A 26,897-nucleotide genomic window follows, 5' to 3' on the forward strand; every position below is an offset into this window, starting at 1 on the left:
ATCCTCCCCTCGAGTCAGGGAATATCTACAGTGGCACAGATAAAACTCTCCCTGCAGCCTACCACATCATACTGTACTCAGAGGAATTTCCCAAGGACTGGTCTGCACGACCAAGCTAGAGGCAACTTGCACAAAACACGCGTGGTAGATTTCTAACCACAGCTGAGACATTGGACTCTTCATTAAATATGAAAGATTATCAGTGCAATACACTTCCTTAATAAAAATTTACACTGTATTTAATTAAACTATTTCTGTTTCTGTTGTCATCAGTGGCATCTACCACTTGCTATTCTACTCTTTGGTTGATAAGTAATATTGTTTCACTTCCACACCATCTGATCATTTTTACTTGCAGTCTTTTCAATCATCTTTAAGAGCACTCCAGATTTTTTGAAGGCTCCATGAATTCCCAAAGGTCCTATTTCATCCCAAGGTCCCCAACAGCAGTAAGCATACAGAACTGACTGGTACCTACAAATCTGCCACAGGAGTCACGATGTAAGTGTAAGGTGCATTTATTGCTTTTGTAATAGGAGTTGGTCCCTGGAGCATATTCTGAGCATTTGGACCTGAAGAATATGCTACAGTGATCACTTTGCCAGCAAAGTATCTTATGAAAAAACGAAGTGTTTTAAAGTATTCATTGCTTTCCACGTGCCTGTGATTCCCTGTACCCCCAGGCTAAAGAGAGCCTCAAAGAATAAGTAGGTATCTAGATGGGATTCACTTGCACATTTGAAAAGCGTGTTCAAATTAAACTACTCCTAGCAGTGTGTTAATGTGCTACAATTTGCAGTCAATTTCTAGAGAAAGATGCCTAGCTGAAGTTTCTATTTCAGAGCTCTTCCAGTTAAGATCTGATGATGAAAAGGATTTGTGCATATAGACAACTCATAGGCCAAGAAGAACATTCAAGAACATCCCTGTCAAAGCCTGTTCCCAGTAAAGCTAGTTGAATTTACATGCTCGTTTATAAGTTGGGGAATCAGCTCACACTGGTATCCAGTCCATCCAGTTACCTCCACACCACTTTGTGCCTAAGGTAGAGAAGGAATTGGAGCTTCTTCCTGACACCGCTCCTGGTGAAGCACCCAGGATTTGAGAGTCTGTGGAAAGTAGAGTGTCCTCCTGAATGGAGCAAATGCCGAGGACAGTCCAGTTAAACTGTTGAAAGTTTCCAGCATAAACTTGAATCAGTATTATTTGAAATGAAAACCCGTGCCCATTTCCAGACACTTACTGGTACTTTACTAGCAGGTGCCAAATGGGAGATACACTGCAATCAGGAGTATGCAGAGTGACACCTGAACCCACCTAAGTTCACATAAAGGTTGTAATGAAGATGCAGCAATATTGTCTTCAGCACAGGCTGTGTAAGTATGCCTGTGTTTTCCTTACCACCCACTAAAACAACACAGATGCAAGATGTAGCTCTCTAGTGACTTAAATTGATCTGTCTGGAAGTTCTATTGTAAAAACTCATGATAAAATATGAAACAGAAGATTTTAATGAATCACAAAAAAAGCCACAGCTCAGGAGAAGTCTATCATTTTGACCAGAACATACTACATATCCCTGAAAACATAGTGTGAACTAAATAGCATCACAAAAAAAAAAAAAACAGACTGCTTAACTGGATATCAGGATACTGTGGTTAATTGAGTCAAAACCTTTTGGAAGAAAAAAATCCCCTTTTTTGTTCAGTAGTTACAAGGCATCAGGTCCTTTCAAAGGCATGCAGAATGAGAGGGACTGTAACACAGGACGGCATCACAAACAATCTCATGCTACAGATGGTTAGTTTCAAGAGTCTTTTGTAGCTCAGTTTATTATTGAAGCTAGATTTGATTCACTGTGGGAGTTGAAGGTCTTTTTCAGAGCACAGTTCACATGGGATCAAGAAGTATCACCTGAAGAAAGAGAAGCAGGAACTATTCCCTGTATGTGTTCATCAGTTTGCAGGACAAGGAAGCAGATTGCCTTTGCAGAAGATATCAACATCACCAAACAGCTTTTTTAATAAAGCAAACACCAGTTGTTTGCTTCCTCTCAAAGAAGGGAGATAATCCCTTCCCTAATCAATTAGAGCTCTAAGCTTTCTCAGCTCTCTTTCTCAGCCTCAGATGGATCTTGTAATATGTTTGTACGCACAGATTGTAAGGCACTATGGAATTCATTAATGAGTAAATTGTGCCACAAAGATACTGTGAGAGGAAACATCCACACTGGGTGTCAAAAAAGTCAATACAGCTGACAATTTGAGGGGCAAGGGCTGTTTAAATCTTGCTTGAAGAAGATTTCAGCTAGGAAAAAACTCCCAAAAAACTTTGAAAAAGAAAAGGGGGGTGGGGAGAGTGCAGGAGGGACAAGAATTTCCCTAACCACCAAAGTCCGGATTTGCAGTTGTAACATCAGAAGCTCAACATGACATTTCAGCCTGTTCTCTGGGAGGTGCAACAAGATTGAAAAAGTTCACCAATGCTAACCGTGGTCTGTACACTGGCATGAGCAAAGAAGCACAAGTCTGAGAAGTTTCTGTGCCCAAAGAATCTTCTGTGCCTCTGTCAGTGCCACATTTGGGGACAATTACCCCATACACCCCACACAGTGAGTTTATCCCCTAATTTGGGCTATTTCCTGGACTCACATGTATATCAGCAAACTCAAGAGCTGCAGAGCAATTGTAACTCAGAGTATATAAAACACATTAAAACAATGGCCCGTCTTGGCATTAAGGAGCCCTAGACCGTAAAGAGCAGCAGCAGTTTCGAAGTTTTAAAAAGTCAGACAAATTCTAACATTCAAGACATTTTAAGCCAACCCCTGTTCTCTGCCCACTTACTCCGTTTTCAAACTCCGTAGCTAATAAAGTGCCTTTCATCTCAGCCCCTTTTGAGGTATCCTGCAATCATAAAGTTATTAAACAAAAAGACACCTAAGACAATTAGTTGCTAACATTAAAATAGACAGCTTTCTGATTCTGAACACTGAGGCTGTTTAAACTGGCAAGCCTCCCAGCCTTCCTGGGTAGATGAAGCGATTTGACTCACATTTCCCATATATTCATGCATATCTCCCCAAGTTCACAGATACTTTTATTCTCTAGCTACCTCAGCCTCACTCCTTGGTATTACAGTACTTCAGTTGTGAACCCATAGCTTTTGTTGTCCTCTTTGATGCTGGAGGGGAAAAAAATCCATTGTACTCAAATTCTGCAGAGCCTTATGAATTTTTTCCACCTTCCTGCATGTCTACATGTGTATTGGACCAATAGTCATGGGATTTCTGTAACTTTCAGGTAGAATCTAAAGTAGATAATGAGAAAACAGGTTTGTTTTCCCTCATTGATGCTAAAAGATAGCATTGGTAGATCTTGCAGCTCAGGGGAAAAAGGGATATCAAAAGTCTTTGTAGATTGGGACACCTGTCTCCACTTCTGCTGGGAAAAGTGTTATGAAGACTGATGACTACATGGAGGATAAAAGGAATACCAAGTGTTACGGCCTACATAGTAGGAACACCCAGGATGTGACTCGCCACTCAGAACTCATGCATACATGTGTCTTCAGCTATCTGTGTGTCCTGATAGCCTGAAGAAGAAAACAAATCTTTTCCACATTGAAGTATACACAGTCTTTGACCACACATGCATGCACAGTTAGAGCTACAAGGACTTTGCCACACCAATCTCAGACCTGGACCTCGTTGTTCTGAGACATTCTCAATATTCATCTGCATCAAGAGTGCCAGGTCTCACAGGACTGGATGAATTCTGAGTAACTGTGTTCATAGTCTGTAATCCTGCAGGACCTTTTTTAGTCTCCTAGAGAAGCCAGCAGAATGTAGCGGCATAGATTTAGGAACAGGTTTCCATATTCCTTATTTAATTTTTGGTTGATTGCATAAATCCAACGTTTGGAGTAGTCAAATGCCTGCATAAGAGGATCCAGAAGAAAGACATTCGTGCTGAGAACAAGCTAACACTTGCAGCTCTGTCAGCGTTCCTGCTTTTTATGAGCTTAGGCCTAAGACACAGATAAACCAGGCATTATCTGAAAAAGAATAATGCAGGTAAAGGACTTGGAGGATACTGTTAATTAGTTCTCAGCAGAAGCTAAGGCTGATAAAGCTGCTGAAAAATTAAGGATTTTTCATAATCATCAAGTTGTTCAAGACACATACCAAGACCAGCTACTCCTCAAAACTGCATCTCTATGTTATAGTCGGAGACAGGTATGACACTGCTTTCAACGGTGCCTTCTGTCAGTGCACAGATTTACACTCGACTAAATTTCTTACCAGCTCTCTCATTTTACCAGTTTCTCTGGTTCATCAAAACCCTTTCATATGATAAATGCCAACTTTACCAAGTAGAAAAGCCAAACAGTCTTGGCAAAATTAAAGTATTCTTGCACAGACTCTCACGTAAGTTTTCAACTAAGAATGCAGGGATAAATTAAAATATATCCTGATTTTACCAAGGAAAGGAGCAGTTGCTGCTTAGCGCTGTCCAACTTCAAAAGACCAGAGCTTCAAAAAGGGCATTCCTCAACCACAGCACTGTCTGTACTTGTCATTAGCTGTTAGATAGGCTACGGCACATAGCTACAATCAGGGTTCAGACTTTGTTAAGATGGGCCACTAACTGTGTAAAGATAAAAACAGTAATGGGACACCTCTTCAGCAACAGCAGCAACAAGATTCTGCACTGGCTCTACTTGGTTTGATAGACTACTGGAATTCTTAGTGGCAAAAAAAATAAAATGAAAGGGCTTGATACATAGCAGCAGATTAGTATAGGAGATCCAGGCTCATGGTAATCTGAGCTGCAGCTTTACAAAAGACTTTCTGTGGTGCTGTAGCACAGTGGGGTAGAGTTTAGGGTACACATGGTCAGATGTAATTACAGATCAACCGGTTTAGGAGCAATGATATTTCAAGCACAGCTATGATGCACATTGTAGCAACCACAAAGCTAAAGGCTCAGTATGCATTTTAATTTGCCAACTGTGTTCTTTAGTGACACATGAAATGTTTAAATTCAACATAAGATCACCTCAGCGTAAAGAGGCAGTATGCACTTAAAGATTTTTTTTTTTAAATGTACGAGAAGCTGACAACATATCAATTGGCAAACAACAGTAATAGCATCCACAGTCCAAGAAGAAACAATGGAATGACTATTTGAAAATAGAAAGTAGAGCCTACATCTACTGACTTTGTATCTTCAAGCTTCCTCACTTCAGATACATGACTTGATGTACCAATAGCTTTTCACCTCGAGTAATCTGTGCTTGGCTGTTGACAAACCCTTGACCTCCCAAATCCAGTAGGATTTATAGCACTTCACCTCTTGTCTAAATAGATCTCTTCACGTGTTTCAAAAAAAGCCCAAAGAAACCCACTATATATCACCGTCACTATTATTATTATTATTCAAATCTCTCTTTATTTGACAGGCTACCTATCCCAGCTCCTCCACGCAAGCTGATTGCCTGAAGCTTCTTATCACATTTTGCTATTTGCTAAAGGCCCCTCCATGCATTTTAAATGGATGGAAGATGAAAGAGGTGCTGTCTCTTACCCTTAGTAGTTAATAGGATGCCCTCGGTGAGTCTAAAACACAGATTTTGAAAGGATAAATGCTCCTGAGCTGCCAGAGATGGTCTGAGCAGACATACAGCAAGATTGCTAACTACAGCAGTCGAAAGCATACTCTTAACACCACAAGTAGCTACTATATTCTTTAGACTTATTGTCCAAAGGTGTAAGAAGAAGCCAATACAGTTAGTTCTCTTATATTCCTGAAGTGGTCAGCTATTCAAGAAAGCTGAAGTCAACTTCACTCTTCAATCTCTGAGTAATGTAAGAGGGGTCAGTACATCGCCTGCTAGTGTCAGCAGGCGCAAGATTTTCCCTTTACATCACTGTCTTTTTGTTGCCTGTTTTTAGCATCACACCTATACCAAGAGTATCTTTTTCCAGAAAGCTTTTAAAAAACTTTCTTTATGCAAATAGATTACAAACCCTTTTAGCTAATTCATATGAACAGGCCATTTGTTTGAGCTTGTTCCTCTCTTCTAGTATGAAGATCACTGGATTTGCTAATACTAATACAATAGTCATCAAAAAGAAAAGTATCACTGACTGTTTTACAATCTTTTAATACCCTAGGGAAAAAAATGATAAAACGTACCCATTGAAAATTATAATGGTGAGAATATTATTTTTGTATTCATGTAAGTAATTTACTATCATTTACAAAATACTATGAAAGACAACCTAGCTGTATAGCTACCACCTTGCTTTTTTACATTTCATTTACAGTAGCTTTCACTATTTTTTTTATTTCATGTCTTAATGGAAAATTGTCTATGACAGATTCTTTCAGCTTAGTATACACAGTCAGTAGTCTTTGAATAAATTAGGCACAAATCATAGCTAACAGAGGAGGTCAAAGGAACACACATTCAAGGTGGTTCATAAAAGTTGCCTATTAAATAGTTAATAAAGATTCAGTCTGAGAAGTCACCATGAAAAATACTTGTGTAATGTGTATAAGATGACTCAATCACAGGTTTATACACCTACCTTATGTTTATAAATTAGGTAATCTTTCTTAAAAAACTTTATGTGAAGAGACCTATCTATATCGCTTCAGACTAAGAATCTCAGTTCTCCACCTATATTTTTATCCAATTGTGCCATGAGACTGCTCACCTCAGGATATTACAGTGTGTGGACTGCAGTCATTAATAGAGGCTCCTGCCCAGTGCATGCTGAAACTACTGAAACCCAAAGGCTTCACTGAAGGTAGCATCCACTCTCACCTTCCACTGACTGCAAAAATACCCATCATACCCTTGAGAAGTTAGTATCCTGAAGGCTTTTAGTGGCAGACATTCAGTGGTCTGAGGAAAGATTTTGAAATATTTTCCTTCCCTTACCATTATTTAGAGATGAGATTATAACACTGTCCTAACCTGAAAATAAGGTAGCATAGCAAGAGCCGTGTTGCCAAGAAACAATGTATCTGCAGGAATGTATTCATGATTAATTCTACTTAAACTGAACATAGCCAGAGAATCAGTGGTGACCCAGAATTAAGCTGAGGCACTGAAATTTTTACACTACAGAGGAATGACTTTCCATATAAATGTGTTGAATTGGATTGCTTGCAACCTTTCGACCGGGTAACAGGAGCATACAGAAGGGACAATTCTCTTAAGGTGCCAGACTAACATTCAGGAGATGAGAACACCATGTCTGGTGATGCCATGAGACTCCTGGTTAAGCCTGTTAACCTCTAAGTATCGCTATCTATAAAAGGAGGATAACACTTCCTAGAGTCAGAAGAAAGTTGCAACACATTAATCAATGTTTGTAATATCTGCAAATGTTGACATTTTCTTTATTTTCTGTTCACTGTCCACCTAGATCATAACTGGAAGCTGTAGTCCCACTACTTCTTTCAGCTGGGTATTAAACCAGTGAGACAGCTCAGGAGCCTCCTCTTTGTCTTTCTAGTGTCATTTGGTGACTAAGACAGAAATTCTCAAAGCACTGTAAGTAAGTGGCATTTGCAAGTCAAAACAGAACAGCAAATACAAAAGTACTGAGCCATAACAGCACGTAATCTGCTATTTTAGGTGTCTCTTCTCCCAGTTCTTTTGCTAATTTTACTATCCTGTAACTTCATTTAACTCAAAAGGATTCCTTAGGTGAAAATGGTGACAGTGCAAACAATCTAGCACTTGGTCTCTTGCAAAAAGTTGTTTCTGTGAGCACTCAGCTAGGCAGAAAGCAGTAGAAACTACTCAGAAAACAACTATAGTTTTTCCTAATATCTCTACCATTTCATGATTTTATTTAGCATCACCTAAACATACAGCTTTTGCTGTCCAAGCCCAGGATTACGGCATTACAAAAATGACTGGGCTACTGACATTTTGCACAACCTATTGGGAAAAATTAAATGTAAATTAAACCTTTATGTCCTAATCAAATTTAGGGTTTTTTTTTTTCCTTCTGCAACAGCTTTTATTACATAAAATAACAGTGCGATAACAGTGACACATTTAACAAAGGTTTGTGATAGGTTTTAGCACATGTATTTACTGGAAAAAAAAAAGAGAAGACTGATACAACACAGAGGGCAACATTGTAAGCCCTAGTGTTCTCTTGTTTAAGCATATAAAATACTTCTGCCTACAAGCAGGTAAAGGAATTGATTTAATAAATGTGTCATACGCATTTTAAAGATTTAGACTGTTTCAACTCATAGTAGTAAAACTAAAGAAAACAAATGAAATATCCATCCCGTAAGCAGTTATTGCAGTGTGAAAGTGCTTTACAACATTCTACAAGTTGAATCTGGACAGACAAACCCATTTCATTAAAAAAAGAAAATCAGTACAAGGACATCACTTTTGAAGTTAGCATTTACTCCTTACTAAAACAAAAACTGGGTCATTAGAGCATTAACAGATCCCCAGTGACAATGTAGTACCCTTGGTTATTCAGCTAGTCTTAATTAAAGGATTGGTGTGGCTCCGTAAGTCAGAAACTCTATTCAAAGTTTCTCCCCCAACAAAGAACATTCACTAGCACTTTCTCCCAAAATATTTCTGACCAACTTGTGACTACACAACCAACAAACCAATCCTATACTGCAGGGCTGTAGTCCTTTAACCATTTCAGTAAAGCCCTATACCACCACAACAAATAAATATCCAGATTAGGTCCAGAGACTACAATGCCAATCTACGAAGATACTCAGCATCTACAAGCCAGAGTTCCCAAGATAAGAGGCTTTGGCCTGTTAGGAAATAAGAACTCAAACTAACATAAACTTTTTCTAGCTCTTCCTGGAAAAAAAAGTTTCACATCTTGTCAGATCACAAAAACAAGTCTGCTGCCTGCTTTGCCCAATACAAATTTGCAGAATTCTGCTGAAAATTTACCTGCACAGTGCTGCCCAACAAAGCCGACGATGTTTCCAAGGGCTTTCTAGCTACAGCTGCCTTTGGTGCTCACAGACCTAGAAAAGCAAAGGGAATAATGCATCACTGCATGGACCATGTGGCCTGAATTAGTTGAACTGCTTGAAGGAACAAAGGTAACCAAGGAGCAACCTACCAGTTGCCCTGACCCATCTGTATCTCAGACCTCGTGGGTTTTAGGTTACTTCTAGCTTCTACCATGAAAGAGTGTGGAGGCAACATAACATCATTTACCTCTATTACTTGTTTTGACCTTCTCTATTTCCAGCTCATAGCCTGCTTAGAGCAGTAGCTCTAGGCAGGTCTGTAATCCTAGATGCTTTTATTTGTTTTTTATATGTTTTGTCCCATTTATTTCAAAAGCATCTTAATTCCTGTCCTTTATGACTGGTGAAAACCCTAGATAATGGCAATTCAGACCTCCGTTGGATGACTCCGCTTTTTATTTAATTTAAAGAAAAGTCAGGTCAGGCTATGTTCTCAAAGCCATATACTCAATATACAAGGAAATAGATGGTTTTGATTTTAATCAACATTGCACTTCAAACACACTGTCACCTGTTCCCATTTGAGGATGCAGTCACCCTGAATAAGGGAGCCACACTGAAGGAAGAGCAATGCTGCATGGAAATCTGCTGTACTGCTTCAGGCCACAGCTGTGAGGTATTTTACAGTAGTACAAAAACTACAAAGTTAAAATATCAGTACTTTAGAAAGCATGAAATTCCCTCCAAATTACTTCCTTCTTTCTCGGGTTATAGGATAATGTCCAACATTGTCCTTATTTCCAGCAAATAAGTCGAGTGCTCTTTTCTGAGCTCTGTAATAAAGAGATCACCGTGAAGAGCAGAGCTGAGTTCTGCCTGGTGCTCAGGTGAGTAATGGTGGCGTCAGCCTAAGAGCGGCACCGTACACAAACCTTGCAGACATGCCTTCTAACCTCCCCCTCGCTGTAAAGTCACAGGGCAGCTTTAAATAAAACCTTCTCTCAGGTCCTGCCAGTACATTTAGGGGAGTCTGGATTCACCAGAAATGTACAGCCATCCCACATTTCCTCACGCATTTGAGGTTCATCGTGTCACCACGCATGCGGCACCTGAAGCCCAGGCAGACTCTTTGTCTGGTGACCGCACTCTAGGGAGGAAATGGCCATGCCAGCACCTCACCAGCGAGGAGCCCTGTGTCTGGACATGTCCTCCTAGTGTAAACAGGGGACCTGGTGTTTAGTCCCTGGCATGGCACCACAATAGCTTTCCAACAGGGAGGGCATTTTTGTGTTTGTGGTATCCACAGCAGAGCCCTGGACTCGACCTCACAGCAGGGGCAGGAGCCGGCGCACGTCGGACATATCCACCGCAGGGTGTGCTGCGGGACTGGGATCTCCTGAGTTTTGTGAGAGACCGAAGAAGCCAAATACCTCTGTTTCTGCCAGGATGCCCCAACAAATGCTTCTTCCACCTAAAACTGAAGTTAGAGCAGCCAGGCCTGTGCCTCCCTCACACGAGGGAGGAGGGCGGGCGGCAGGTACGCGGCCAGACCACACGCAAGGCAGGCAGCACCAGCCGGCCTGAGCAGGAGCATGGGGGACGGGCTGGGGCACGGGCGAGGTGGGCGAAGGCTGGAGGGCAGCAGCTGCGGGGCTGGTGTCTCAGAAGGGGGCTGCACGCAGGGATGTTGGTGCACAAAGGCCTGAGCTGGGAGACCAAACACAGCAGCTGTGACCACGTATCGTGGTTTAACCTTAGCAGGCAACTAAGCACCACACAGCCGCTCGCTCACTCCCCCCCAGTGGGATGGGGGAGAGAATCGGAAGGGTAAAAGTGAGAAAACTCATGGGTTGAGATAAAGACAGTTTAATAGGTAAAGCAAAAACTGTGCATGCAAGCAAAGCAAGCCAGGGAATTCATTCACTACTTCCCATCGGCAGGCAGGGGTTCAGCCATCTCCAGGAAAGCAGGGCTCCATCACGCGTAACGGTTACTTGGGAAGACAAACGCCATCACTCCGAACGTCCCCCCCTTCCTTCTTCTTCCCCCAGCTTTGTATGCTGAGCATGATGTCACATGGTATGGAATATCCCTTTGGTCAGTTGGGGTCAGCTGTCCCGGCTGTGCCCCCCCTCCTAGCCCCCCATGCACCTCCAGCCTTCTCAGTCAGTAGAGCATGGGAAGCTGAAAAGTCCTTGACTAGTGTAAGCACCACTTAGCAACAACTAAAACATTGGTGTGTTATCAACATTGTTCTCACCCTAAATCCAAAACACAGCACTGTACCAGCTACTAGGAAGGAAATTAATTCTATCCCTGGTGAAACCAGGACACCACAGCAAGGTGGTTGCAGTGACCACGGCCTGATGCTGGTGAACACGATCCTCGGACAGCTCCACTGCCCGCTCGAGCTAGCAGGCAAGCCAGTAGCAAATGGCAGGGTTTCTAAAATTCACAATCCTTTTTTTTTTTTAATTAAAAACACACTAAATCTCCAGTTGTCTGTCACTGAAGTTGCCCTTACTTGATGCAGAAAAATTCTTGCAATTGTCTTGAAATTTCCATTCACCATAAGCTTGCAGAAGGCTTGCCTTCTCTGGCAAATGGAGCTTTACTAGGGAACAACAACACATAAACAGCTTGATTTCAAACTGAGCTCTTGATGCAATAAACAGAAATGAGGTATTATACAAAGCAACTGTCTCACTGCCTGTTCCCATTGCTCTGTTGGTTGTTCACAGCTCACTCTAACAGATGTTTCATGCTGTTAAGTCAAGCCTGAGCCTCTACATCTGCAGCCACAGTTCATGAAATCAGCTAAGTCAATTGCATGGTGAGAACTGCTGCTTCATGGCTGCAGCAACTTCTGCTGTCTAACCTTTGCGTGCAGTAGCTGCTTGGGAAGTGAAATCGAATCCTGCCCTCACTGAAGTCATCATTGGATGGTGCTGTAGTAGAAGGTACTTTTACATTGCCTGGTTTTGTTTTTGTTTTTTATTACATCATTTTCTCTGTTTGAATGATCCCTTTAAAAAAAAACCAAACAAGAAAACAACATTCCAATCTATTTCCCGTCACCCCAGAACAGAGACTCAACATATTCTTACTACCAGTAATGACTCTGAAAATTTATTCAGTGATCACAAGTTACCACTATCACCTTGTTCATACAGATTTTTCCTTCAGTCAAAACCACGTCTTTTTTTCACTGCTGAGCCCACTCTTCCCGTTACGCTTATGGTATGGAACAAGTCTTGCCTTCACACTACTCAGCATGCTGACCTTCAGTGCCTCCTTTTCCCCCAAAAAAAGTCTTCAACTCTGTTTGACATGGGAAGAACTTCACAAGGTCTCTAAAGTCCTCACATGTATAAAACCTCCTATCAAAATGAAGTTCTTGTGACCTGAGCCTTCCAAGCTGACAATAGGCACTCTGAGATTTGTGGAACAAAGACTTCCTTTTCCCAATTAGTGTACCTCGAGTATTGTGTTCAAAGAGAAAAGTGTTGTTTTATCAAAAGCTGGGTCCACCAAAACTCATGCCCTTATGCAATATGCATGTATAATAAACACATTCCATGGTGTATGATATTACAGACTTAGAAATATTACAAGTATGCCTTAGTGATCTGAATAAAGATAGGTCAGCTGGATCTGAGCTACATTTGCTTCTTGCAAAGCTTACAAATGAATGTTGCCTTAACTACATCTGCATTGCGTTAAGGCAAAACTCCAAATTACTGAAAGAAGAAACAGAGGGGAATCATTCAGATTTAAAGTGGTTCCTGAAGGGCAGGATTGTCATAAAAACTGGGTCGCAAGATCTACAAGTTGGCGAATGGCAGAACTTAGTCTAAAAATAATAAAAAGATAGATGTACTAACAAAATACCCTCTAATTCTAATTAAAGGCTGGGCTGATTTTGTATACAACCAGAAATTTCGGCAGAAGGCCCAATTGGCAAAGCAAGGAGCTGTTAACGAATTAAAATGCAAAAAAGAAAACATACAAGAAGCAGAAACAAGGACAGGCAACAAAGAAGGAGTATAAAAGCATTGCTTAGGCAATTAGGGATGGCATCAGGAAAGACAGAGCCTGGTTGGAGCTCAAGCTGCTCAGGGGCATAAAGTGTAAAAAGAAAATAATTCTGTGAGCATGCTAGTAGCAAACTGAGGTTCAAAGGAAACGTGAAGCTGTTGCTGAATGGGGAGACAACCTGGTGGCAGACAATATGGTGAAGGCTGAAATACTCAATGATTTTTTTGCCTCACTCTTCAAAAAGTTCCCAGACCTCCATACACACCTGCACAGTTTGAGAAAGGAGGAAACGCAAAAGTTAAGGCCTATTTAGAGAAACTGAGTGTATTCATGTCTACAGGGATAGATGGGACCCACGGAAGGATGGTGAAAAAGCTGGGTGATGTAATTGTGAAGCCACATCATCCTCAGAATATGTGATGATCCAGGGAGGTCCATGGAAAGGGGCTTAATATTGCAGTTGTCTTTAAGAAGGCTGCAGAGGAAGATCTGAGGAACTAAATGCTGGCCAGCTTCAACTCAGTCCCTAGAAAGACCACACAGCACACCTCCTTAGGATTCATTTCCAAACAAATGAAGGACAAGTAGGCAGTGAGGAAAAGTGTGGATTTACGAAGGGCAGATCAGCCCTGACCAATCTGATTGCTTTCTCTAATGAAATGACTTGCTATGTGGACAAAGGGGGAGCAGTGAATATATGATACACAGCCCTCAGTGACTCCACACATTAAAGCCACCAGTTTTACCATTGTAAAAACTTCTCCCGCAATGCCTACAAGTCACAAGTACCTTTCCTCAGCTGCAAAGACATCTGTGGCTGCTCCAGCCTTCCAAGATCATCTGCTTCTCTTTCCTGACACTTTGGACCTCCTCACTCAGGTTTGCCTGTTTTAGCCGTTTCATGTCATGGGACAGCTCCCAGCTGAGTATTCTGCAGAGCTGCTTAACTCATTTGTACAACACCTAGGACGGTGATTAGGTGCGACGATCCTCTCGTTCTCTGAACTAATAATTCCTTATATATTCCATGGGGGTTTTTTCCCAATTAGTAAATGAACCTGGAGTTATCAGAAGTGTTCATTCAACACTAAAAATCGTAACTTAACAAGTTTTCTTCTGGACATTTTACACCTCCAGGATAATTGTCTTCTTACATTAGTTCCAGGTGGGTGAACATTTTGGGCAAGTCTTTGTCCAGCCACATAGATACAACACATCTTACTTCCTTTAGTCAATCACACCCTGTTTTTCTCTTTTTACAGATGAAAAACAAAAAGATGCATGCAAATCAGTGCCTGTGTATTTAGTTTTTGCCTATTTTGTATTCTTTTTAGAAGATGAGGATCAAAAGATGATCATTCTGCTGAATTCCCTCTCGTGTTTATTTGTGCACATTTTATCTTACGAGTTCACCTTTTTAAAAGAAGATGCTTTGTTACACTTAGGCGAGTTTCAGCTTATTCCATTAAAATATTTTAAATCCGTTTTTGTAGCTCTTCTTTCTAGATTATTTCTTAAAACATCAAAAATGCTTATGACAGGTTGTTTACTTTAGAGGGGTATCATTATTTTTATCATAAAAGTTTAAACTGAAAAAAAGAAAGAAATAAAATATTGCTGTGTTTTTCCACGTGAAGGTGAATTTAACCTAAATTCTACACTGATTGGGCCCACACTTATAAGGAGGTAAAAGAGGAATAATCAAAGACACTTCATTACACCAGTAACCAGCATAATTGAAACCAGAATCAGGCCAGAAGCCTCATGCACCTACTGCCCTCTCGAGGTTTGCCAAAGGTAATGCCAGCAATTAAAATATTCCCACTCGCTGGGAAGCTGCGAATCCATACTACTATTTTCTCTGTAGCTGGCCTGCTCCTGCAATCCTACAAAAACACGGAATTGCAGCTGAAGTGTGGCAGGGCTTATCTGTTAGCATTAAGTACTGATACTCATCTCAGAAGGTAACATCCTCCTTTAACCAAAGCTCGGATCCTGCAGGGGATTAGCACACACATTTGATCCACACACAGCAAAGTAACAACTTGTTCCATTGGGATCAAATTTGCAAAAGCAAATTATTCCTTTTCTTTGTGAGATTGGAGGCAGAAGCTGTAAAAGTGTTCTTTGCTTCTTGTAAGGGCATGGGAACTGTCAATGGCAATGTGCAACGCAGTACTTCAAATAATACATATTTTTAATATATATTTCTATTAGCAAATAAGACAGTTGTGTCTAAGATTTAACACGTTGCAGAAATCTGGCTAAAACAGATGTCCTATTTATTCTGTTCAGCTTAATTCCAAGTTATTTCAAGCTCTGCTTAGAGTGGCATTATGTCATACATTACCAAATATATCATCTAAAAAAATAAATCCAGACTTATTTATACACATTGCTTAACTAGGACAAAGGTGATTTTTCATTCAGATGCAACTGGCCTACTATGAGGACCTGTCACTTCATGGATTTCGGATACTTGTGCACAGGGAACGATTTAATGTATTGTTTAATCTGCATTCAGTCTACTGATTAAGATGGATTCAGCCTTTGAAAGAGTTCTGCCCACTTGTTATCTTTTCAGTTAAAATCATCTCTCAGAGAATATTCTCTGTGTGTTTATACATGTAGTTTTGCACAGTGCCACGAAGACAGAGACTGACACGGGGAGCAGAGAGCTCTCGGTCCATCTCCTGCAGGTTATGGGACTATTTCCATTTGGACTACAATTATGGTGGATAACAAGTAGCCTGTGCAAGGACCTGTCTTTAAATTTGTAAATTTTCAACGCCTTTTTAAATCAAAAAAAAGCCCTCTAGACAAGATCCTGGGCAACCAGCTCTAGGCAGCCCTGCTTGAACAGGGGGTTGGACAAGATGACCTCCAGAGGTCCCTGCCAACCTCAACCTTTCTGTGATTCTGTAACAAGTAACGTATACAGTAATGGGACTCTCTATTCTGCAGTCTTGGTAGATCACATGCAACTACCAAATCTGTCTCATTTTCTACAGTTATCTATCAGGGTTGTCTTCTTGCTTTCTCAAGGAAAATTCATTCATATCCCTTAGCCAGAAAGAGGTTATTAGGTTATTAAGTCACTTAAACAATCACTTCAGTCTGGAAGGTGCAGCCATCAGTTTGTGCATCTCTGCTCAAAAGCATCCTGTCAACGTGTGACTAACACATCTGATAAGTACAAAGTAAAGCAATTTCAGTTATTCCCAAAGGAAAGGAAGTAACAGCAGAACATTTATGTGCTAAAATTTCAGCACAACCATCTTCTTCATTTTAGTCAGCCAAATTATAAAAATAGCAATCACAGCGTACTTGGCTCAATTTATCTGTGATGGACCAAAAATCAGAAAATAGAATTGAGTAAAGGTCTGTTTGCCATAAACATACTGGATAACCTATTCTGCAAAGGCTGCAGTAGTCTGCTCCTCCACCCATCCATTGCACAGCTTTGCTTCTGGGGCATTTTTGCCTTCCTTGGCAGCAGCCACTAACCACCGCTTGCTCTAGGATGCCAAACTGGTGCTCATAATCAAATGAAAGATCCAGGGTGTCTTGCTAGTATTTGGGGTTAAGTTAGCTTCCTGTTTGGAAACTGTCAAGGATTTTTCTGTTCCGATTAGATTGGCAGGGACTACCAAGGTACTGCATTTCACATGGCCAACTTCCTCCTGTCACCTGAGCATTTCACTTAAAATTCTTTGCTATTGCAGAGAACCCCAGACATTGTCATATACTTTTGATCTCTGCTGCTTTTTCTCCCATGACACAGCGCAAATTTCATCTTGCATTTTTGTGAGAAAAGTATTAGTTCTGTAATAGATGTTAAAATATTTTTTTGTGGCTGACAGCTCATTCACAAAGGAAACAGCACAAAGTAGACCCGTCTGAGCAAAGTACACAAGTACAGCTGGGGGGGATTAGCTCTGATGGCAATCTCTCTTTCCAGACCTGTCTTTACTCCAGTGAAAAAAACCTGTATTTTCTGCAAACAGTTTTAGCTTCAAAGAGTCTATGATAAAATCCTCATTTTCTAAAGGACAAAATATACATTCTGTTAAGTTCTGTAACAAGTTAGCTCTCTCATTTTCTGCTTTTACAAGGTCAAAAATGGAGTACAGTTCCATTGATTGGTTTGGTGCCATCATTTAAAGGGTGTCATCTCCGTTTACCTTCTCCTGCAGGGGAGTGGGAGCAAGTCTGAAATGAGAAGTTAGATCCTCTCGTGCTGTAGCACTGCTCACGCCACAGTGCTAGCTCCATCTGGGCTATTTTTCCTCTCAGTGCAGTGTGTACATATCTAGAGTAGGAGGATATATTACAGCAACTTGTATGGGAGGGTCACATTTTGATCCTAACTAGGCTGGCGGCATTGCTCGAAACCACGAGCTCCTCAGCAACTAACAGTCCCAGCTTGGCCCTTTGACTGCCAGCCTGGCTGGCTGCCGTCAGTGCCTCTCCTTACAGCCTGTCTTTCACATCTGCTCTTAGACAAACAGGAGGGGGGCTCAGCAGCCAGGCTTCCAAGCAGACAGCGACTGTGGTAACGAGGAGAGATCTGAGGGTCATTCACTGCTCTTTTAGCTGTTTCATGGCACACCAGAAAAATGCAGCAAGTAGTATTTTGCCCACCTATAAACTTTCTGTGAGTTTTCTGGAAAAATTCAATACAAGTCCTTCGAAAAAGTAGTGCTAACAAAAATACACTTGCTGCAGGATGAATAAAGATCAGCAGTGCTAGAAACCTCTTACAACTTTACTTCATTAGGCAGGTGTGACATGTCTGCAGATTAGGATAGCTCAGTTTAAACTGTCCACGTTTCAATCAGTAATTCAAGCCATCCTGTAATGCTGACATATCTAGCAGGGAAAAAAAAAGGGGGGGAAAAAAAATCCCTCTCCCATGGTAGCACTCTCTTCAGGTCATACAGGATCGGGTCTTAAAAGGTTCACATCAATTCAGAGCCAAGGCTCGAACATGTCTATGCTGCTACAGAAAACAGTGAAATGTGTACCAGCCCCCAGTATGCAGCTGAAAAGGAGCTCACAGTTGAATCCTAGAAATGCAATCTCCTCCTCTTTGGTGCTTTATTAATTACATGGGCTACTTCATTCTAATCTAGCGTCACCTAAACTTTTCTGGTTCTCCATCTAGCTTCAATTTTTCACACATGGCTATGCTCCCTTGCTAAACTTTTATTAATAACCCTATAAAAGCAATACAGTTCCACGTGCTATCTGTGGACTATGAACTGTGGCCCATGAGTCACTGGCACCTCTCCCAAGGTTGAAAGGTTGGCAACCAGACAGAGGTGAGTTCTAACCTAGAAGGAAGGGTATATTCAGAGACCTCAGAGGCCATCCCCACACTATTTTGACCCCACTTCAGCAACCATTATGGTTCCAAGTTACCCTGATAGCATAATTTAAATGCATGCTTTGAAAGTGGCTAATCCCTTGAGTGGCTGTCTGTTCCCAGTATTAGGGAAAAGAGGAGAAAATTACAGGGCTGCCAAGCCTGAGCTTTGTGAGAGACAGGCTCTTTTTCTAATAAGAAATATTTGTAATATATTGGTCTTTGGCCATTATCTAGCCAGAAAAACACCCCCTGAATGTGCACAGTTCCAATGCATTAAGCTGACTGTAGACCATGACACAACGCATGTACTTCTCCCTGAGAAAGGCTAAGGACAGGCTATTGCTTGTTCCACACACGTGAGCTTCCAAGCAAACTCTCACCTCACCTCATGGCAAGTGTACCACACAGCTGGATACCTCCAGGCAGTCATGGAAGAGGATGGAAAGACACACGCGATGGACAATCTGCAGGTGTTGGAGACAGCCTCCATTGTTAAAGAATGCAGTGATTATTTTGCTTCATTTTTGCCAAAAATCAATTTATGGACATTAATTGTTTATCTTTTAGCATTGCAGTCCTTTCTTTGGACAAAAGCTTACACTATTAGGCACAATCTGCTATTTTAAACAAGATTTTACATTAAATTCAGAGCAGAACAACAGCTTCATTAATTTTTCCATCTGTTCTGTTCAGGCTTGCTGGCTTTCATGTAACATTTAACTTCTGTATGAACACAAAATGCCAAAAGCTAAACTAAGCTCAATGCTATTGTGCTTCACAATCTGACGGGGGATAATATAGTTGCTTGCCTTAGATTTGATAGAACAGGATAGGCTCCTGGTCACTGTTCATCAACTATTATTTTTAACCAAGGAAAAGAGGGAATATTGGGAAATGCAATTTTCCAAACACGCCACTGTGTGTTGGAGGCAGCCATGGGACCACTCATCGATGTCACAGTCTCACAGACTAAGCCATGAGGTTCTAGGAATTTGACAGTATTTGTACTTCTAGGCAAATCCGCATGCCTTTAAGCAATTTAACTTCAACTTTTGGTTGAGCTTGTTAAATCTGTGTCTAAACCTGGTACCTTGTGAGTTATCCCATCCAAGCAGATGACAGTCTAACGTTAACAATCCACTATCTTTTCCCAAGCAAGAGGAAAGCAAATTATTGGCAGTTGTTATTAAAAAAACAGAAAAGATGAGATAAAGAGAGTAGCTAAAAAAAAATCGACTCTCCAGAAAAGGAGATCCTGAAGCTGTAACCTAACACGGATTCAATTACTGTGAAGTATTTCCAAAGGTTCTTAAAATACCAGCTGTGCCAATCCCTGACCTGTGAAGCTGAGGGAGAGGAGAGGCCAAGCCAGGGACATTTACCACAGCAGCTCACGGTCAGCAAGAAACCAAACAGCAGAGGCTTGCTGTCTCGCCAGTGAAAGAGCAGAGCAGTGTCAGGGGACGTTCCGACCTTCTTTCCAGCATACTTACATCTCTGCGTGGATGGCAAGGAGTCTGGTTTTGAGGTTCAGTCAGAAACATTTAGAGCTTTGAGGTTTTCATACGTGTAAATATGGAATCATCATCCACGTTTTGGATGATGGCTTCTATTGCTCTAAATGGCTCATTCCAAAATAGAGCTTAAAGACCACTTCTTTCGTGGAATGAAGGGCAGCTCTCACGCTTACAAGGTCCAGCAAACTTTTACCTAATCTTTAATATGCTAGCAGTAAAAGCTTTGTGCTTGGGCTGATCTAAACACATGGATGGCATGTGGACATCTAAATGGACTATAAGTACAGGACTTAAGGCAATGAAAAGAGAAGAAAAATTCAGATGCTTGTGTAGCACATACAGCCTGGAAAGCTGTCCAGAGAAAGAGGCAGCAGGCTAGAAATAGGCGCCTTATAGACCAAGCACTACGCAAGGACTGCCAGTCACCATGCGCTTTTCTGTACAATGGCCAAACACCAGCAACAAGAGTATCTAAGAACACGAACAGCTGTTACATTGCTGCGAGCCTCCAGCTGATTTCATGATCCTGGCAAAACATTAACTTCAGATTCACCTATGTTGCTCTCCGAGACAAATATACTTCCCAGATGGCAATGCTTCAGGCACATACGTGCCCAGTGAGGAAGTTGATATCAAGAACAGATTTTGCACTGTTCGAAACCTCACAGCCTGCCTAACAAAACAGAGAAAGCAGCACCCGACTGCTTGCTCCCCTACCTCTGACTGCCCACAGATAATTTTCAGTCTTCAACTTCCCAGCCCTTAACAGAACAGTCAGCAACTGCAGGACAAGGGATGAAAAAGAAGGCTACTTCTTCCAAGTCTAAGGCCTTGTGTTTTTCACAAGGAGATTTGACCAACTCTTCCTCTGATTTCCAATCTGTGTCCAACCAAAACCAAATATTTTAAGAAATCATTGGAAAGCCTGCTATCATAGTTAACTAGGTCAGCCCTTGTGACAAGACAGCTCTGTGTCGTGGATATTGCACAGATCGGTAGCATCTCTTCACCAAGAAACCTAGTAACACAGATGCTAGCTAGGACAGCAAATAGCAGCAATTTATCTTTTTTAAACAACTTTCTCTTGTAGCACAACCCTACAACATATTATTTTGATTTTAAACATTAATCAATTCTCAGTCATAACAAGCAGCTTACTTCCCCTGGTGTAGCTCATCTGACCTACATAAACATGCAAGAGGAATTAGATCAAGTAGATGAATGAGATGTTAACAAGTTACCAGGACTGGACGGCCTTCACCCAGGAGTTCTGAAGGAAGTGAAACATCAAAAGGGCAGAGGTAGCAGTGACCGTGTGTAACTATCATTACAGACAGTCACTGTGCCAGATGACTGGCAGACTGCTGCCCATGTCACTCTCATCCACAAAAAAGATTGTTGAGGGAAACCCTCAAGTTACAGACTGATGAGCCTGACCTCTATCCCTGGTAAGATGGTAGAGGCTATAATAAAGAGCAAGACTTACGAGCCTATGGATAGACATGAGCTTTTGGGAAAGAGTCAGCACGCTTCCTATAAAAGAAAATCCTGTCACACTAACCACAGTCTTTGGAAGAGGTGAATAAGCAGGAGGATAAAGGTAATACATCAGACATATTTGAATTTTCAAGAAGTCTTTGACAATGTTAAATACTTGAAGTGACAAAAGAAGCTAATGTTGCCAAGGGATTGGATAAAAGAACCTATTACAAGGTGAAAGCTGGTTAAAGGGTAGGAAGGAAAGCACAAAAAACTCCATCCATTATCATGACTTGGTGATGAATCGATTTATTAGTCAAATGGTATTTAACTGCCAAATAAATTGGACATCTTTAGTGTTACGAGAAAATTTTTTTTAAGCTGTTTATTAGCTAAAACAAAAAACAAAGTCAAGAGGGCTACTGAATTTTCATCTCCTAAACTGCCGCTAGTGTGAACAGTTCAGTATATCTGGAAGTTAAACAAGTTTGATACCAATTATTACATGAATAAAAGTGGTGAAGTTATTCTAAATTTTATCATTACTACCTTTATTTCCACATTTCATTTCAAGCACCGACAGAAACCAGGACAATAAATATAGAAAGTGAGAGAAAAACAGGTACTTTATTTGTATTGAGGCAAAAGGAGCTTATCTCATTTAGAGCAAAGAAAGAGACAGCAATTGATTTAATCAAGTTTTTGAGAATTTACAGAAAACAGAAAAAAAAAACTCTCATGCTTATCACACCAGTATATGATTGAATTTCCTATGTCAAAACACTCTCTCGTCCTTTAGACTTGGCACAATTCTTTATTGTCAACTGCCACATTTCACATCTTTACTTGTCAAAATGTCATATTACCTATGTAAACATCTGTTTTATGTGTAAACTTCAACAAGTAAATGGGCAAGCCTACTAATTTATCCATCCCAAAATATCAAGTATGAACTAAATATCAAATTAATTACATCATATTCCATATAACACTGTTTCAACAAGAACTATAGCCTGTTGAATTCGTAACAAAAAGGATGCAGAAACAAAAAGCAGATGTGTAGTGTCATGCATTAGTGTAATAACATTTTAAGGCAATAATAAAAAAGGTAATTTTTTTTTTTTAAGTATACTCGCCAAGACAAAAATCAAGGCTGTACTCTTAGTTCATTTTGGTAGTGTAGGATTTCTTCTTAGCTCAAGCTAAAAGTGTTAACTTTTGAGCATATTCATCTGTTACTGTGTTTGATAATAGATACTTTTGTCAAAAATACATGTGGATTTAAATTTTGTGCAATAACAGATTTTTTACTTTTTCAGTTCAAATTCTTTATGTGGAAATAAAGAAAAACTCTGTTCCCAAAGAATCAAGTAGGGTAAGTGGGAAGAAATATTTGAAACTAAATACTCCTAAAACAAACAACACATGAACAATATCATCTCTGCAGGAAAGAAAAGTTCAGCAGCCTAAGTCAAAAGACTGAGTTAATACTATTTTTGTATGCTTTTTGTTGCTTCTTTGTTCACTTCGTGCTCAAATTGAGTAAGCAAAAGTAGTCATATGGCAGTCTGGAAAGCCCGACATCACCAAAGATTTCCTTTATTGTTCAATGTGCCTTTGTAGTGCAGAGCAGAATCAACCTCAACCATTTAAAAAGGAAACTGAAATCACATCTCAAAGTTGTTATAAATGATCTCAAAGTAATTATAGAATCACCGTAATCAAAATGACTGTTCTTTTTCCTCTAAATATAACTTAATTTAATCTACTACCTGTCATTTTTACAAACTGCAGTTCACATTAAAACATTTGCTGATAACAAAAGCTTTTCTTTGAAAACAACACTGCTTTACATCTAGTCAGGCAGCTTGTGCATATTGGAGCATTCTGTCAAGAGAGACATGGAAAAGGGTAAAGGAGAAAAAGCTGAAATATGGCTACAGCTTCTACAGTGCCTTTAATGCACTGTAGAATCTCAGGCAGCACTAGAGACAGCAAGTTTCTTCAGATGATCCATAAATACTTGCAAGCTGACATCATCAGTAAGAATGGGTGCTCCAGACTCCTATAAAATAAAAGGAAACAAGGAGAATTGATTATACTCATTGTGAAGAAAAAGCATTTTAAGGCACAATATGTTCCATTAAATAAACACTTCATAAATTTAGAAAGACCTTAGAAGCCTATCATTGCTGAAATCCTCTGACAAAAAACAGCACTGTACATTTACATAAATTTTCATATGTTTACATAAATTCAGGCATAAACCACAACTACACTCTTCCATATTAATGCATACGGCAACGAGCTGCAGTATAGCAAGATATTTATTTACATCAACCATACAAAACTGAAGTATTTGACAGCTGCCAAATACTAACTTACAAATTTTAAAAAGTAAATAAAACTTCCATGCCACAGTTCCTGTATCATTCCTACCTCAGTGGAACAAAGGTGAGAGAAACAGAAACATGCAAGTGACACAACGAACCAATCGGTATCTGTCAGTGAAGCTCAGACATATCAAAATGGTGAAAGGAGGAAACAAATCCACTAAGGGTCTGATTTGACACCGACCGAGTGAAGGTCACCTAGCTTTCTCAAGGAAAGCTGGGCCAACTCTCTCCTACAGTTCTGTGTCACCTCAGAGAAACACCAAAAACAGCATCTGAAGGTCACGCCACTGCAAAATCAGACCACAAAAGATTAAAAAAACCTTCTGGGTGGATTTTTGCAATTTACTTTTTGACCTCAGAAGTAATTTTCAGAAATCCAAGAAGTTCAAAATGGTCACCTTTTAATTACTATTTTTAAACAAATTTACAGTCCAAATAAAACAGCAGTTGGCAACTCTGCAAATGTTACATAGTAACTCTCTTAAGTCCTTTGAAACCAATCTGCCATTACTTCCATTTACAGATGTAGGAAGAATCCCTATAAATCTCAACAATTCAACCTTTTCAAAGGTACTAAGCACCCATATGTCCAAATGAAACAGAGCTGTCTGAACTCTTACAAGATCTTCCAAAACACAGACACGAAAGTCTTAACAAGGATGCTTAGAACTGGTGCCCCTTTTTGAGAACTGGCCAAAACCAGTTCTCGGTTAATGATCAAGGGACAAATCGAGGAGCAGTGAGAGTTCTTAGACCGCTACAATACACTTGACACAATACACAGCCAGTCTCAGGGAAGGCCCACTAAATTATCTATCAGCTGATGGCGGCAAGATGAGAATAAAGGATGTTCTGCCTCCAAGCCTGCCAAATGCTAAGCCTGAGCTCTCTTATTTAAGAAGCCACAGGGGAATTGAATTACAAGTAGTTTAATTCTGGGGCAGGATATGATTTGCCACCTTGTGTCTTATGCATGGAAGGACAGTACATCATCCTTTAGTAAATAAACCACCAAAAGGAGTTGATAGACCCCTAAGAAAAGAGATCCCTCACGATGACTGCTAGTGGTAATCCAGGGTAATAAGACCAATGCACAGACTCTACTTCTGAAGCTGAACACCTCATCCAACACGTGCACACAGGCAGCTGATGCCACCACTCTGAAGACTGGGAACCCTTCATTCGAGTAGGTAAGGTAGCAGAGTATTTTATTTGCTGGGGAATAAAGTGAAAACCAGCAAGGTCACAATGTACAAGCCTGAAAAGTACATGAGAATTAGCTTTGATTTTTCACAGACCACCTTAAGTTTTGTTTTCTGTTCATTCAAAATTTTGATCTAAGGCATCTAATGAGAATTTAAATTTAGTTAACAGTGATTTGGTGACAGCTAGCTGGGCATTTGATAAGATTTGTGCCATTGACCTCTTCTTTCCTATGAAATTGCAAATTCCCTATTGTTACCAAGACAAAAAAGATTAAAAAAAAAGAGCTGAAAATAAAGGCATTCTCAAATAAATGCCATATCCAGTGTAATCTGAAAATTTCAACTGCATCTTCAAAGACTAGCCAATGTAACAGAGCTGTATGAAAACTACCATTACTTCCTGACAATGTTTTCTATACTATATAAGGCACCTACCTGCTAAAGTTTAAAAAAATCTTTACTTACAATATTAAAAACCAAACTAGTCAATTGATCACCTCCTGAAACGTGTTTTCAGTGATGTGTGGGTGCCCTCTTCAGGTCAATGTGGATTAACAAATTTTTCTCTAGACTTTCAGTTATGCACAAAATAAAATTACATGAAACAATCCAGGAAGCTCATGAGAAAAACAAGAGCAAAACCAATTCAGTTTAAAATTTTCTCCCAACAGTTACATATCTCATTTCATAACTTGTACTTGGTTCAACTTTGGTCACAAAAACCCTGCAAACGCAGGAGGATATTATGTTGAGCACACACGCTGCAATGCCACTGGGGAGATTAACACACCATTTCTTATGTTACCCTAGAACTGAATTCTTTTCAACATTAAAAGGGAAAGCTGTCTCTTCTAAGATGTATCAGAGTCTCACTTGTCCAGCATGAACAATTTTCTTAAGATCAGTTCGAGAATTGTTTTGTATTTGCATTTACATTTGGAATACTGTTTCATTTGCTTACTAATTAAAGGAGCAGGAAACAGTTGTCCTGTACTGTTGGAAACATCAAACGTCAAAAATTTCCAGGTAATGTTTAGATAAACACAAGACCTTTCAAACTACAGGATTTGCGTGTATGTTGTGAAGGAAACATGACGAAGAGAGACACTAACAGATTGCTGGTTAGGTTATCAACTTTGGAGGCAAGAGAGCTGGGTTCAAATCACACTGTCCCCAGCTCAATACAAAGTTTTCAAGTTGTTTTTTTTTTCACTCTGGATCTCAGTGCTCTTCCCTGCCAGAAGTTTCATGAGAACCAGTATGTCCCTATGAAAACATACCCTGGTAAAACTTACCTGACAAAAATCACTGCCGTGAAATTGCTACAGAGCTCTCTCACTCATGACTTGAACACTGTATGCCCTTTAGCAAAGTACTCTAAAAGTACAGTTAATATGTAGCTTCAGCTGTCTGATGCCATTACATTTTCATGAGAAAATGACACTGCACTAGCGTTCACCCACAGCAGTGTTTCTCTTCCCACTATAAAAGCTGAATTTGGAAGGAGAACGTGGAACTGGCATGCAACATTCAAGAATACAAGCTGCTCCAGAAAGTTTAACTTTTCAACTCTTACATAACTTCCTTCCTAAAGACAAGATTTGAAAAACTGATTCCTGGTCACCCGGGCCACAAAAATTCTGGAAAACGTCAATACACTGGTACTGGTGTACTTTTCCATTCTTGCTTATAACTAACGTCAAAATTTATTTCCCCTATTGCAAAAAGGTCATGTGTGGTAAGTGCTCTCATTCTAAGGAATTTGGAGGTATCTGTCTAAGACAGATGGCTAGACATGAAAGTAGCCTAACAGAAGCTTAAAACAACAAACCAGATCATTTTTGTCTGAAGAAGTGAAATCCATTTTATTTTACTTTTGCAATTTTGGTGGCATCAGG

General features: G+C 40.2%; 1 protein-coding gene across 3 annotated transcripts in view; it reads right to left on the reverse strand.

The window, feature by feature from the left end:
- Positions 1-22,006: 22,006 nt before the first annotated feature.
- Positions 22,007-26,897, reverse strand: part of SEC23A (SEC23 homolog A, COPII component) — a 33,134-nt gene continuing 28,243 nt past the window's right edge. For all 3 annotated transcript variants that reach the window (XM_076345067.1, XM_076345066.1, XM_076345068.1), the window contains one exon: positions 22,007-23,463. In XM_076345067.1, the coding sequence (XP_076201182.1) occupies positions 23,374-23,463 (90 nt within the window). In that variant the 3' untranslated portion in view covers positions 22,007-23,373. The remainder of the gene's footprint in view (positions 23,464-26,897) is intronic.

Source organism: Aptenodytes patagonicus, chromosome 7 (assembly GCF_965638725.1).
Source record: "Aptenodytes patagonicus chromosome 7, bAptPat1.pri.cur, whole genome shotgun sequence".
Classification (NCBI taxonomy): domain Eukaryota; kingdom Metazoa; phylum Chordata; class Aves; order Sphenisciformes; family Spheniscidae; genus Aptenodytes; species Aptenodytes patagonicus.